At 39.7% G+C, this 14,692-nt stretch overlaps 1 protein-coding gene across 2 annotated transcripts in view; it reads right to left on the bottom strand.

Annotated features, from left to right (window-relative positions):
• The window catches only part of LOC121949926 (zinc finger protein AEBP2-like), a 34,911-nt gene that overhangs the window by 14,766 nt on the left and 5,453 nt on the right, over positions 1-14,692 (bottom strand). For both annotated transcript variants that reach the window (XM_042495791.1, XM_042495792.1), the window contains exons 5-6: positions 13,465-13,589; positions 5,707-5,774 (exon numbers count right to left, since the gene is read on the bottom strand). In XM_042495791.1, coding sequence (XP_042351725.1) covers positions 5,707-5,774; positions 13,465-13,589 — 193 coding nt within the window. The remainder of the gene's footprint in view (positions 1-5,706; positions 5,775-13,464; positions 13,590-14,692) is intronic.

Genomic DNA, 14,692 nt, shown 5'->3' with positions numbered 1-14,692 from the left:
TGGTTTTACGCTTCTATGATTTTGCTCATACTGAGCTTTGATGCCTTCCATCATTTCTGTTTTCATCTAATTTTTGTTTTTTTTTAACTTGCATTCTTTTCATCTATCTTATTTGATAGGGACAATGCAATTTAATATAGTTTTAATACAGAGTTTAAGTATGATGTGTTGCAGACTTTAAAGCTATTGCTAACTTTCAACTCTATTTAAATGTCCTTTTATACTGAATTGCCTTGTTGACCTGTTTTATGTTTTTTTGTCGATTTTTATGTGAAGCACTCAGTGCATATAATTCCCTTATTGTAAAGCACTTTGTGCTGCATTTCTTGAATGAAAACTGTTAAATGAATCAAGTTTATTATTATCGTTATTACAATTCTGTTAGCATGCGTAGTTTGATGTTATTTTGAAAACACCATCTATCAAAGTTGTAATAAACTCAAGGAAGCACTATCAGCTTGTGACATTCTTTGTGCACTTTGGTAACTAAATACAAACAAAGCAATAAAAGCAAAGCAAGCAAAAAAAAATCCCAAATTATCTTACAACAGTTTTAAAAGATAACCCATGTTGAGCATGATAAGCACCGTGTAGTCTGTACCAAAATGATGTACAAGCATGCATTCAGTTGCTTGAGGCGTTCATTGTCACCGACTAGTGTATTTTACTATTTGTTATTCTGAAGCATTTAACAGCATGCAGGGGAATCCATTCACCCATCCATCAAAGATTAGACAGCAATTATAGTTCTCTCTTTCTCTCTCAGCCCACCCAACTCCCCTCCTCTTCCTAAGCGATCCGCTGGTCGTTCATGTTAATCAGTTACTCATTAATCCAAATGGAGTTAATGAGTGTCAGCCAGAATGTGAATGGTTTGCTCCAGCATTAATAAACATGACTTCCCACATTCACACAGCTAATCATTGACTCAGTGACTGAGAAATATACACGTACACATACAGCACTTGATGTTGACCTCTGTGTTGAGGGTCATGTCACTCGATGGAGGACTAAATGACCACCGTATTGCCTGCCAGATACCAGGACATTACACTGAGCCGAAGACTAAATATTAACTCTGCCGAACTGACACTCACTATCAACCATCCCAGTCTCAAAACAGTTTAAGCAAAATCGCTCCCCTTAACAGCAATCGCATGGCTGACAAGCTTTTGATTTTCTCATATGGTGAAACAATGTTCGTGTTGTGCTATGAGCAAAATACAGAATTTAAAGGGCATGCAGGGTGGTACCTTTTTTAGCCTTTCCAAAAACCAAAAATACAAAAGCAAAAACGTAGGGAGTGCAGTGTGTTCATCTCATCTTAAACTGCATCATTGGCATGTCCGGCTGATTAAATGGGGATTATCAGAATTAAGTCCAATGTTAGACACACACAAAGGTACCAAAGCAGCTTGCATTTGAGGTTGCTAAGTGACCAACAGCACTGTATCATAACCTACTTACCAGAGATCCTGAGTTCAGAGCTGTTCTTTTTTAAGTGTGTATCAGGCCTTAAATATTGTCACTAGGACAGATGTGCAGCTCTAAATATCCCTGTGCTAAAATGATCAACTTCTTCTCCATATTTATCATCAACTAAAGAAGAAAAGCATCATATCTACCTGCTGTGGTTGGTTGTTCCTCATCACATGACATGCAATGCGCATTGCTGTGTTTGCCAAAAGTTAAACTTTGTTTATCTGAGGGCGCAGCCTGACAAAACAGATGCTTGGTTAAGCTTGCACGTCACAACAGCTTCACACTTTGTTTTAATAACTAGAAACATTAAATACTCAGCCTAAAGTGAAAGTTTTAACCAACTCATGGAGCTAATTCACATCTGCACTAACTCCTGCACCACCAGTGGTGCATAGATCTTTGCCTGACCAGCGTTGCTCATGCAAGCAGAGTGGCTGCTCTAACTTGTTAACATGGAAGCTGGGAGTCCAAAAAAAACCAAAAAACTAATGTGCCACTCACACATGCATTGTGTTCCAGGTGTGAGCTGGGATTGCTGCTTGTACATGGTTTTCAACATGGAGGTGATCGAACCAGTGGCTAGCAGCTAGCCATGCTAGTGCCTAACTGTGTTAACAGTGTGTACAATGGCAACATTACTGATAGCTAATGGTGTAAAACTCGGGATGGAGGATGGGTACTACACTTCGCTAAACACGCAATTATGCCACTCTCAGGAGTCAGGATTTCATCTGGTTATTAGAGGTGACCGCTGTATAAATCAAGTAGGATACACTCACAGAGGGTTTACATGCTCTAACATGCATGCACAGCCAGACTGGCTGTCAAAACAAAGAACAGAGAAGCTCAGCTTAGAACGCACAGAGAGGTACTGTCTGCTCAGGGCGCCTTTGCTCTACTACATCTTGACATAGCAAACAGTAGTTTGGTGGTACACTGATGCTCTGAATGTCATATAGAGCTCCTTGCTTGCCTTTCCCTAAAGGAAAGTATGTGACTCAGTAGGATCGCATTTTTTCTCCCACACAGACCGAGCCAAAAAGCATCACATCCTCTTTTTCTATCTTTCTTGTTTACTCCCCATCATTCACTCTGTTTTCATTCTGCTTCTTCTTCACATTTCTCTCTCCCACAACCATTTTCTTCCCACTCTCATTTCTCACCCTCCTCAATTCTCTGTCTCCCCCATTCTCTCCCTCATCTATTCTGCTTATATCTGTCTTTGAGTATCAGTATAAATCTCCATCTACATCCCTCTGTTTGGAATTAATCTGAGGAGTTTTTACTGATCACCAAACTTCATCTTTCTTTTCCTCCCCCTTCCCCTCATTATTTCTCTATGCACAAGATTAAACTCCCACACACAGGGTGAGGAGGAGATAGAAGAGGTGGATCAGAGAGGGGAAAAGGAAAGCAGGATGAAGCAGCCAGAAGGCTGAGAGAACAAGGATTTAGCTACAGTATGTTCATTGGAAGATGTCAGCTGCAATCTTCTTCCTGATGCATCATCCGCTTTTCTTTGGCCAGTGCCATCTTCACCAAATCCATTTTTCTCTTTGTTTACCAACCTCTTTTTTGTCTCCTTTGACCTTGTTCTCTTTTCCCCTCATTTGCCTCCTCCTCTCTCTTTATTCACCTTTTTCTGCTTACTTCTTCTCATCTCCCAAATGCTTCACCCTCTTTCCTCCTCTCTTTCATGCTTCCCCTCTCAGCACTCTGATCATACTCGGAGGCCGTGCAGTCAAACCCTTTAATGGGAACGTTGGAAGTGTGATGGGAGCTTCCCCTGAGTAAGAGCCTTGCTGAATGTTACAGCGCTCTGTGAAGCTCTCTCTCTTGATGAGACCGACCTATTTCATAAGCACAGTGCCAAATCTGCCTGCCCTTCTGCCAAATTGCTTAATTGAGTTGCGGCTTAAGCGGTGCCAACGTTCACCTTAAGTGAGCTGAGCCTGGTGAGGCTAAGCTGGGAACAGGTATGTAGATAGTGAGGACTGGGTGGAGCTGCTCATGCCCCAATGGGCTGATAATGATTTTTTTTTAGTGCGAGTTCATGCAGAGGTTATATCAAAATACTACACTTTTACACTGGAAATTCCAGAAAAATGTATTAGAGCCACAAAAAAGAACAAAATCAGGCTCAGAGTAGTTTTCAGATTTGTGCAAAACTTTGCAGCCACTGCACTAGCCATCATCATTTCCTTTTAAAGGCGACGTAGGTGTGCAATGGCAAAGATAATGAAAAGCCAAGCCCCTTATACGTGGGAGCAGCCGAGGGATTTCTGGGAGGTGACAGTCCACAGTCTCACAGAGTAATTGTAGATTCAAAACTTCTGGAAGATCCACTCAATTTCTGATGAGATATGTGATGCAATAACACCTCCTGGAGTACATGCTGCATTATGCCCAAGAGAGCCATTTCCTACCAACAAGTAAATAGCCATAGCATCACGTGAAACAAAAATAGTGTTTCCATTGCAGTTTTGCAAAATATGGCTTTTTGAATCCCCTGAAATACGACCTCATAAGAGCATAAAAACTTTTTTTTCTCCAAAGTTTACATGTTTCCAGTAGATGTCTTTAATATTCGCAATTTAAATTTGCGCAATTTGAGGGTTACTGCATACTGTTACAAAATACAAAAAAAAATAAAGTTTAACCAAGTAAGACCAAGCCAATCAGATGTTATAGAACCAGCTCCACACTCAAAGAGACACGCAGAAGACTTTCTAATTGCCAAGTCCAAACTTCTCCCCATCAGCGCTTCAGGCATGAATGTGGTATAACACTGAGTGAGGATGATGGCCCATTATTATGGCTGATGCCCTCAGCTCCCTTTGAGGAGAGCCCCAGGGCGTCAAGCAGGGGTGCTAGTGTAATATGGTCTATAAGGGGACCTGGAATCCTCCCACTTATGAGCTCTCCAAGAAAAAATACTGGATCAGCCAACTGTGGAAGGTTGGAAGGATTTACAGCAAATCATGACGCGGAAGAAGGCCACCATGTTGAGAGCAAAACTGGATGGAAATGAGAGTCGTAAAACTATCAGAGATACGTATACATTGTTGGTGTTCACTTACACTTGCAAGCACCCTGCTGCTCAATAAGGAAATGTTTGTGTGACAGGCTCAGGCTTTACATGGTAAGCATGTGGAGGAGATTTGTAAATGTGATCTTGAGTTGCCTGTTTGTGGATCAGTGACATTTTAAAGGTTTTCTACAAATCTAAAAGTGTTTATGGACACATCTTTTAATAATAAAAACGCTTTACATTTAAATACTGAATAGTATTTCAAATCCACCTCTACCTGTTTTGCAACAGGCATAAAGATACCATAAAAAAAAAAACTTTGGCAGGGAGCTGGGTCATCTAGCATGTTTACCCAGAAATATCTGCTATAGAGTTCACTACAATCAATTAAGCAATTTTAGGGTGAATGAAGGGGGGCGCTACCCCCCTTGATAGCGAAATGACCAAAATGCATCCCCCTTGTTAACATGCCATCCATCCCCTCCCTCTGCAGTCACTAATACTAATAGACTGGCCATGGTCCAGGTCCAGATCCTGACGTTGTCCTCCGACTGCTGTGAACTAGAGCAGCAGCTAAATGTATTTTAGCCATCTAAAACCATTATCTATGCTAACTTCAAAGCCACCAGCTTCCCTTAACAAAAACAGTCATTTTATCTCACAGAATGTGAGAGTTGCTGGTTAACGCTGCCTCGATCCTTTAGTTTGTTTGTGTTATTGTGTGACTTTGGTGTTAATTTGGACTTGTGGATGGAGACAGCGGTAGATCAATAACTCACTGTGTTCTGCAAGTTAAAATTTTTTGTTTGTTTGTTTTTAAAAAGGAATCTGGTGCCTTTGAAGGCAGCATACATGGAAGTAACAGCTTCAGATCCCTGTTGGAAAAGGTTGACTGCAAAATAAAGCAGTGAAAATATTTTTATTTTAAATAACGCACATTTAGGATAAAGGGTGAGGAGGTGGTCATTTCCCTTGTTAAAAAATGTACAAATGGCATGTGAAGCATTTTTTATTCTTCTTTCACCTAAGAGTACTGATGATAAACTCATTTTAAAAATTACAATTGGATCTTTGCAGAATTTGCATGTTCTATTTGCTCTAAAAAAATCAATTTCTCTATTTGTAAAATGTTCTAGCCTAAGGCAAAGATTAATGCAGATGTGTGGTAAAGTGCCAGGGAAAGTTTTACTCACATGTCTTCAGGTGTCCAATGTAGGAGGACCTTCACCTTGCCAGATCCCTCTTTCCTTCTGGCTAGCACCTGCACAGAGACAGTCAAGCAAAAACATACAATGAGTGCCAAGAGCCAAAGACAAATTGTCTTCTTGTTATCATTTCACTCAGTTTGTCTTTGCTGTAGTGTTTGGCTCACGCATAGCAAGTAACCAGCTTCACCAAAAGAAGTCACATCCACGTATAGACAGGCATATGATTTAAATTACATATTATGGATAATTCCGAGACAGGTTGTGATTTTACAAGCGTCAGATTAGCATAAAAGTGTTAGGTTTGGCTCCTATTGCAGCATTCTCTCTTGGCTGTAGAGAACGGGCTTCAAAGACATGCCCCCACCCTGGCCCCGTCCGTCTAACGAATAATGAGGCTACATGCTTCAAACATCTCACCAAGTGATACAGTGGGTGATCATTACACTAATAAGCAATGTGAGCACTCTTAATAATGCATGCAAGAGCTCAGTGAGATTTCTATTTTCAACGGGATTTATCTCGCGTTCCCCTGCAACATACTGTAAGACCGAGGAATTCAGACAAAAGTTCGATATCTCCTGAGTATCTGGACTTCACAGAGAACTGCTTATCGCGGCTGACATTCTTGTGTCTTGACTCTTGAATCAAGAAGATAGACATGGGGTATTCACTGAGCAGTTATCACCATAAGCAAGTCACTGCTCTCGTTTGTGGATTATGTCAGCACCAGACGCGTCAGACAGGAGTGCGTCTGATGGAGAGACCAGCACCCACTCTCTAACATTTGCTGCAGTAACATGGCGTGTTGTGTTCACTCCAGCCGTGTTTTGTCACCTGGTTTAACTACTCAAGATTTAATCTGCCAACACAACCATGAGCTTCAAGGCTTTTCTTCTTGTGAAAATACAGTTGAGACAATACCAGACTTCCTGAATATTTGGCTCTTTTCATGCATAACATTTCATCTATCATGCTGTGCGTGCTTATAGTAAAACTGGTCTGGAATTCACACAAATATTGTCAGTGAGGGGAAAGTAAAGCTAGAAAAATAACCAGGAGAGTCAAAAATAGCCAGAGATATAACCTCTTGCGTCAATTGGCTCTTTTTTGTTAGGAATGTCTATTTTTAGGACAGGGGAATGAGCTCACATGTGAAGAACTTCGCTTACGCACATGAATATCTGAAATTATTTTTGTGACTCTAGGGACCGGCTGCGGCATTGATGGAAACTGGTTTGAGGACAGGAGGGACGAGGCTCCACTGAGACAAGAGACACAGACAGAGACAAAGACCTAGAATCACTGCCCTCCTCACGGCTTTTCTTCCCCTCCCACTTTTGAGCCATATATGTATTAATCTGATCAATTTTTGGAACTATCTTTTCCGGCTCAGGTCCATATTTTTGTTTTCTATCTAGAACAATGCAAAAACAATGAAAATATGCTCCTCCCACTTCACTGTGAGTACAAGAGCAGCAAAAAAGTGTGCAAATCTAAATTTATATTTTGATAAACTTCCAGGTATAGAGCTGTCAGCCACACTTTGATTCATTATTTTTGTATGAAATATTTAGGCGCTGTTAGCAGACATCAGTTTTGTTGTTATTGGCTTTGTGCCTTAATATTTGTCTGTGAAAATCTTTTGCAAATAGCAGCCAAGTTGGCAAATCAGCCCTGTTGTTGCCTTTTGTCTGTAATACAGTGTTCAGCCGTAAAACTCTCTAGAGTGGAAAAAGAGAACAAGCGGGCAGAGCAACACAGCAGTAACAGCTTCAGCGGTGAAACAGAAAAATGACTGGAGCATCTCTCACTTTAACAGAAATACTGTTGGCGTGAAATCTAAGCTAACTAGCACCCATGACCCTTAAAAATCAAATATGCTACAACAGTCTGCCTCTGTGGGCAAAAAATTGTCGTGATTTCCGCTTGTTTCCGTGTTAGTGAATCATAGAAAGGATGTAATACGAGTGATACATGTAGTCAATGTTCGCTCATGATTTTTGACACATGCATGCAAACATGTAAGCATGATGTCATTGGTTGGATTGTGATGTCAGTGCCATCCCCCTCTCTTGCTCCATCAATGCATTTCAATGCAATTAAGTAAGTTGGTGACATCTAGCTTTCTCCACTGGGCTGATTTTACTAAAGCGAACACACAAATTTCCAATGGTAAATTTTTACTGGCTCTGTACAATATGCCTTCCATGTCTACAGGAAACCAGGTGTCTAATCAGCTTGCCCATTTTTTTTTATTTCAATGAGCCATTTTTAATTCAGATGATAAAATTACCTCCCTCATTAAGCCAAATGTAGAATTGCACAAGTTTATTACTGTCTGAATACTAGACTGATCTAAGCTCTCTACCTTTTATTTGATTTATCTACTTACTTTGTCTGAATATATTTTTTGTTTTTATTTGAATGAGTCAGATTTTTTTTTTTACAAAAAACTATATATTAATACATGTACTTATGTTTTTTATGAATGTGTGTTAGTGTATTCAACTTGATGTAATTCTGGGTTTTGTGCAATGTTGTATTCAACATTTTAGATGTATTAAATGCATTAAACTTTAAGTATGATTTAGTGGCATCTAGCGGTGAGGAGAGCTACTGTGACTGACACAAAAACTGAGCTACTGTAGAAACAACATGGCAGGCTCCATGGAAGAGGAACCGCTGTTTGTAGATAGAAATGCTTATTGTAAGGTCATGAAAACACAACGATTCTTAGTTTCAGGCGAATCTAAATTAATGAAAACATAGTTATGCATGTTAAATTCCATTTCTGCTAATATGCTGTACGTACCATCTTGATTAATCTGTCTGTAACTAACTGTTGTTAAATTGTATGCTCTCCGAAACAGGTCTCTCTCTCAGGTCTCTTAGATTTCTTATCACTTGTATATAAAGATCAACTTAAATTGCTATTAGAGACCCCTCTTTGAGCTTTCCAAATTACCCATTAGAAGATGTAAAACCTACTGAATTCCCCCTCATATGTTAATAAAAAATATTTTCTTGTGTAGCTGCCTCTGCTTTTATCTATGAGCTTCCCACCAAAGCCTGGGTGACTAGTGCTGCTCCATAATAGACCCACGCGAGAAAGAAGAGACAACTTCTCGGAGTCATCCACAGAGCCTGGCAGCAGCATTAGCCTGAATCTAGAGCTGGCCGCTATGGGCCCTACAGTAAATGTCTTAAGCCTTGCGGCTAAGACTCAGTGCAGCAGCAGCTGCTTCATTGCCCTTTTAATTAAAAATGCATAGCTGTTAACCTGTGCCCTCAGGCTCTGCACAGCACCAGGTTAATAATCACAAGCTCAGGCTACACCTGAAGAGGCCATGACCATGTATGTAAAGGCAAAGGATGAAGAAGTGGGCTTGTGTTTAGGCAGCATGAAGTGATTTGTGAGCTGAGTGGTTTGATGATGGCAGTTGGTGCTTTAAGGGACAGATCTTAATCCTCAATAGACGAGAGAGAGCGTCAGGGAGGGGGAGAGAGAGAAAGAGAGAGAGAGAGAGAGAGAGAGAGAGCACAGGAGGAAATAGGGAGTGAACAGTGGATATTAGTGCGGCTCCAAAACAAGCTAGTGCAAACTGCAGGACCAAAGGCGGGGGAGGGCAGGCCTGCTAAAACTGGGTGCCTGTCTAGTGTCAGGGGGTCAGGCTGTGGATGACGCAGATTGGCGCAATAACAAAAATATCCCATCATAAACATGACTGAGCTTCTCTGGCGTGTCAGCAGGCCCACTAGCCAAACTCCACAGAACCCCCACAGCTCTACTCCATCTCCCCAGGCCTGGGAGGGTCCGCTGGGGCCTGGGGTCTGACGCAGTGCCGCAGTCCTTCTCCACCACAATCCTTCAGGGATTAGAGAGAAGGAGCATGTATGCCCAACTGGCTAGATCTCCTTCCGATTCCATGACCCTGAACTTCACTTAACCCCCTTTTGCTTGTCCTTTCTCTCCAAGTCTCTGTTTCTCTCCATTTGTTTCTCTCCCTCCCCTGGTTGGCTCTTCCTCCTTCTCAGTTTGTGTCCAAATATGTGGTTACCTCTCTTAACCTCTTCCCAAGCTTTATCTTCACTTCTTTTCTTTTTTTTTCCCTGAGCTTTTCTTTTAAAATTCTTGGCTGCTGATGAGCAGCTGAGGTTTGTAGAGAGCAGAGCAGAGAAGAGTTGAAAGGGACTGAGCAAAGAGCAGACAAATACTGTAGGGAGAGTAGCACTGATGTCAACACTCTAATTACACTTTAGCATGAACAGAAACATAAACAGTGAGTTTTTCTGACACTGTACTCAACACTACACGTTTTCACAAAATCCTTAAAGGGACAGTTCACTCAAAAATTTAAATTATACATGTTTCTTATCAACCAAGATTGTTTTGGTGCCGAGTGTTGGAGACATCAGACAGCCATGAAGATGTCTGCCTTCTCTCAAATATAACAGAACTAGATGGCCCTTGACTTGTGGTGCTCAACACGCCAAAAAATATGTTTGAAGAACTTAGCTCAACTTGTGAGCAGTGTCATGTAGGTACTATTTTCTACTGAACTACAAACAAACCATTTTGCAGAAGGAAGCATGGACAAGAGGCTCGTGCTCGTGACAGCGTGAGATGTAAACATTAATGGCATCCTCTTCAGCTGAACTGTAATGTTAGCTAGCTCAGTGAGCGTGCATCTACGGCTAACTAGGTGAGCTAGCCGTAGGTGCACGCTTCCTTCCTTCCTTCCTTGTAAAAGGAAATCAAATCCCATATGAAACTACTCACAACAAGGCCTGTGGATTATCTTGAGACATTGCTGCAAATATATTTTTTGACTCTTTGAGCCCAACATGCTGAGTGCATTATATTGGAGAGAAAGCAGGCATCTCTACAGCTGATATCTTTAACACTCCGCAACTCACACCAAATCAATCTAGAACGATAAACAGCACTACAGGTAAAAAGAAAAATATGTTTTGTTTTTTCTTGATTTTGGGGTGAACCTATCCCTTTAAATTAATGGGAAAGAGAAGTTCAACAGAGTTTCATGGATATCTGTTTACATAATAAAAAATATACATTTAAGAGACACGTGAAGAGACGCATGTAACCTGCAGGTCTATCACACTCTTACATTGTCTGTGACCTTGTTGGCACACGCACACATATTTTTCAATCAATAAAACTCCTGACTGTCTCACCGGAGAATCAATATTATTAATTGTTTACTGAGTTTGAGTGGAAGCATTGTGAAAATGTGATCTTCTTCTTGCATGGGGTTTTTGTTCTGAAAATTTCTGTTGTATTAATGAATGTTTCCGCAAGTAAGCATAATTAGGAAAAAACAAAATAAGTTATTGAAGTTTGTTTTGTTTTTGTTGTGTTTTTTAACACAAACTAATAAAATAATCTAAGGTGTTCTGTTCTTTGCTTTGTTTTACTCAGTTCTGCATTATTTAGCCATTTAGTGATATATATTGACCTCTGAAAACATAATTATTAATATGTTAATCAGTTAAACATTATTGCCCTTACCTGTAAACTAATCTTCTACCTGTGTGTGTTTCTTTGTGTATGTGGTGTAAATCACATGTGAGGTGCTTCAGAAAATGTTTTCACTTTTCTCTTGGGGGAGGTGAAAATGTAGATTTTTTTTCCCCTTTGCAAACAGACCGTTTCGGCTAGGTTTGCTGGTGGTGGCACGGTACAATAGCAAACCACATTAAATGTATAATTTATTTATGAGGTAACTCATTGAGGGGAAAATATTACATTGCTAATTTTCTGAGTGGAGTTCTAGAAACTGATAATTAAGGACATATTTCTGCCATAATGTACCCCCTATAAACAGAATCACTGTCACTGACTTAAGAGTAAGAAACATGGATGATGGATGATGACCCTTTCATTTTCCACCTCATGCAACATGAGGGTCTTAAACAGGAGGCAGAGCGCTCCCTAGTGGAACTGCACAAAAAAGGCAGTCATTCAAAGAAAGACCTGCCATTCACAACCAGTGTGTTATTACCGCTGACCCTCCTTAATATGGAATTAATTCCTCCACTCTTTGAAGCCGTTTTCAGTGAGAGACGGAAAATCTTTCACTGGAAAAAATAGTTTTTTCCCCATGTGAGTGCTCATATATGCCCTCAATAGTAAGGTGCAAAGGCATTTTAGAGCTCATTAATAATGTATCATGCACTGGGCTCAGAATTGAACTGAGCACAATACACAAAAACAATCCAATTGTCTTAACTATGAAGGGTGATTCAGAGAAAAACAACATCAAGCCTTGGGGCGATTCACAAGGTTCACTTCAAGTGCAACGAGGAAAAAATCTGCAAAGAGGCGGATTTTCAAATAGTGATTCTTTCATGCCCCCTGCTGTCTGAAAAGAAAGTGACATCAAATAAAAAACGTTCTTAAAAAAAATAAATAAAGACTCAAATGTGAAAACAGTCATGCACATTAAATGACCAGACAGCCTGTGTTTTTACTATACTTAAGATTAATTATGATTTTGATATAAAACTGAGTAAATACTGTGCGTAAATCTTCACTCCTCTATTCCAATGAACCGAAGATCTTTGGGTTATGAACAAAAAAAGACATTTGAGAACGTTGCCTTGGGCTTTGGGAAACACTAATCAACACTTTTTTTTCCATTTTCTGACATTTTATAGACCAAACAACTAGTTGTCAAATGTAGAAAATAATCAACAGTTGCAGCCCTAAATGCCAGTATGTAATACTAAACCTGAAACAAGCCTTTCTGCATTCACTTTTCATATTATGATGTCTTAGGTTATATTCGATTTATGCAGTACAGTTAACTTTTAACATGTACAGCTACATGTTGATTATAGCTACATTAGGTAACTTTTATAAACTATAAACCATTTAGCTGCAAAATAAGTCCAGCTCTGGCCTGTGGGCTTGATTTTGGTTTGACTGTTATTGACATGACAGCCGGGTCACAAACACTCTCATATTACATCTAAATGGTAAACCAAAATGTGTCTCAGAAAACATTTGAAGCGAGAAAGAGGCTATGCAGTAAGAGAATCTTGATTCATACTTGTTCAGCGCTGCCTTGTTTGACAGTTTTACCGCAGTTCACAAATGGTGACTGACATGACTGACAGCTGCGTTAGAGACTGTTGACTCGGGCTGGTTGTTTTCATTTAGCCACAGTGGATTCTTGCAAATGCCATCAGAAGCAGTAGGATGAGGCAGAGGAACATGATTCTTCACATATTAACTGTCTCATGTAAGACTGTGTGGATATAGTAACAGTTTCAGCAAATATGACAAAATGTTATTTTAGAAAAGTTAGAAACGGCAGCTCTGAAGAGCAGTAAAGACGATGTTTGGTTTTTTGCAAACATTTTGTGTCAAGCATACAGCACACAAAATGTCATATCTCTTTATCTGTCTATATACATGTATTTGTTTTATTTTATTACTTTTTTAAATTTATATTTTTTTTCTTTAACTTTTTCTTTTTTACTTTTTGTGCCCTTTTTTCCTATTCTTGTTTTATTGACATGTTCAAAATAAACATATTAATTTAGTCTAATCCATCAAAGAGGAATGCATCTGGTTGTTTCTCCAAGAAAATCAGAAAGCATCCTCACTGTTATCTCTGAATTCCCTCAGATACTTATTGTGTTTAAACCCATTAAAATGGAAACAGGCAGTCGGAGGAAAACACCTACAAGACTCACAAAAGTAGCAAAGTTGCTCACCGTGCTGTGAAAGACCACACTGTGGCCGTTGCCCACACTTTCGATGTGGGTGGCGAGGTTGAGACAGATGGCCCTGTGGCGAATAGCATCCATGGTTTGGGCATCGAAGAAGTCGTGGGGCCTCGCTGGAGGAAGAAAAGGACAGACTCAGATGAGAGCAGAGTCAAACAAACATAACATCAGGGTTCCCACTGTGGCCCAGTACATAAAAATTCCAGGGCTTTTCCAAGTCTTTCTGTACCTAACCATAACTACGTCAGAATAATCTCATGACTGAAAAATGATATTCCTTTGTGGTTTCTAAATGTTGCTTTGCACCAACACAAAAATCCAAAAACGAGGTACAACTCTCCACTGAAAGCTGCAGTAATGAGATTCTTCTGGTTTAGGGCTCTGAAGAACTGCCTCACTGCACATATTCAGTGGCAACGATAGTCCTCGTGACATTTCAAATTGGTACAAAATATTTATCCAGGATTTTGGGCTGCGGTCCATGCAAAGCAATTTTATACAAACTTAAGTATAGAATTAAAACAGAGGAAAGCCTACAAGTTTCAACACATTTGCTTTATTTGGGCTAAATAATCAAACTAGCAGAAGTATGATCATCTTTTACTGGGACCTCTTTCTCATATCACATGAAGAGGTTCTGGAAACTATTTCCTTTTTACAATAATTTCAATTGACCCATCAAGGTGAGACCAGGTCTCTGCACAGGATCTCACTGGCACTCAATGGACAATATATGACTCTTGGTCAGAGTGATTCTTTGTCATTTATTCAATAATCCATATCCATAAATTTCCCTTTTATGTTGTCATAAATGAGAAAAGAGCGCTTTGCATAGAACATGCCATTTTCAAATGTCAGTGTCTCAAGATGTTGATCACATAATTTAAACTTGGTAAAAATGTTTGTGTTGGTAAATGGCATGTCATATAGGTTCTGGTGTTATTATATTTACACAACATTTTTTGTGTATTTGCTTACATTTACATTATTTATTATATTATTTATGTTAGAATACAGGTGAAGATTATTTACCACAGGTATGATGCCATAAGGCAGTTAAGTGCGCATGACAAGACAGAATGTCTTGACCTTGTACTTGAAGATGACGAGAAGTCTGCATTGGTGAGGATAGTTTTTAATTTTTGACCGTGTTATGTTGTGTTACAGTGTATAATAACAATACATTACATAGGGACAGGACATCAAAACAGTAGTG

Source organism: Plectropomus leopardus, chromosome 11 (assembly GCF_008729295.1).
Source record: "Plectropomus leopardus isolate mb chromosome 11, YSFRI_Pleo_2.0, whole genome shotgun sequence".
NCBI classification, from domain to species: domain Eukaryota; kingdom Metazoa; phylum Chordata; class Actinopteri; order Perciformes; family Serranidae; genus Plectropomus; species Plectropomus leopardus.
This window is presented reverse-complemented; position numbering and strand designations above follow the sequence as displayed.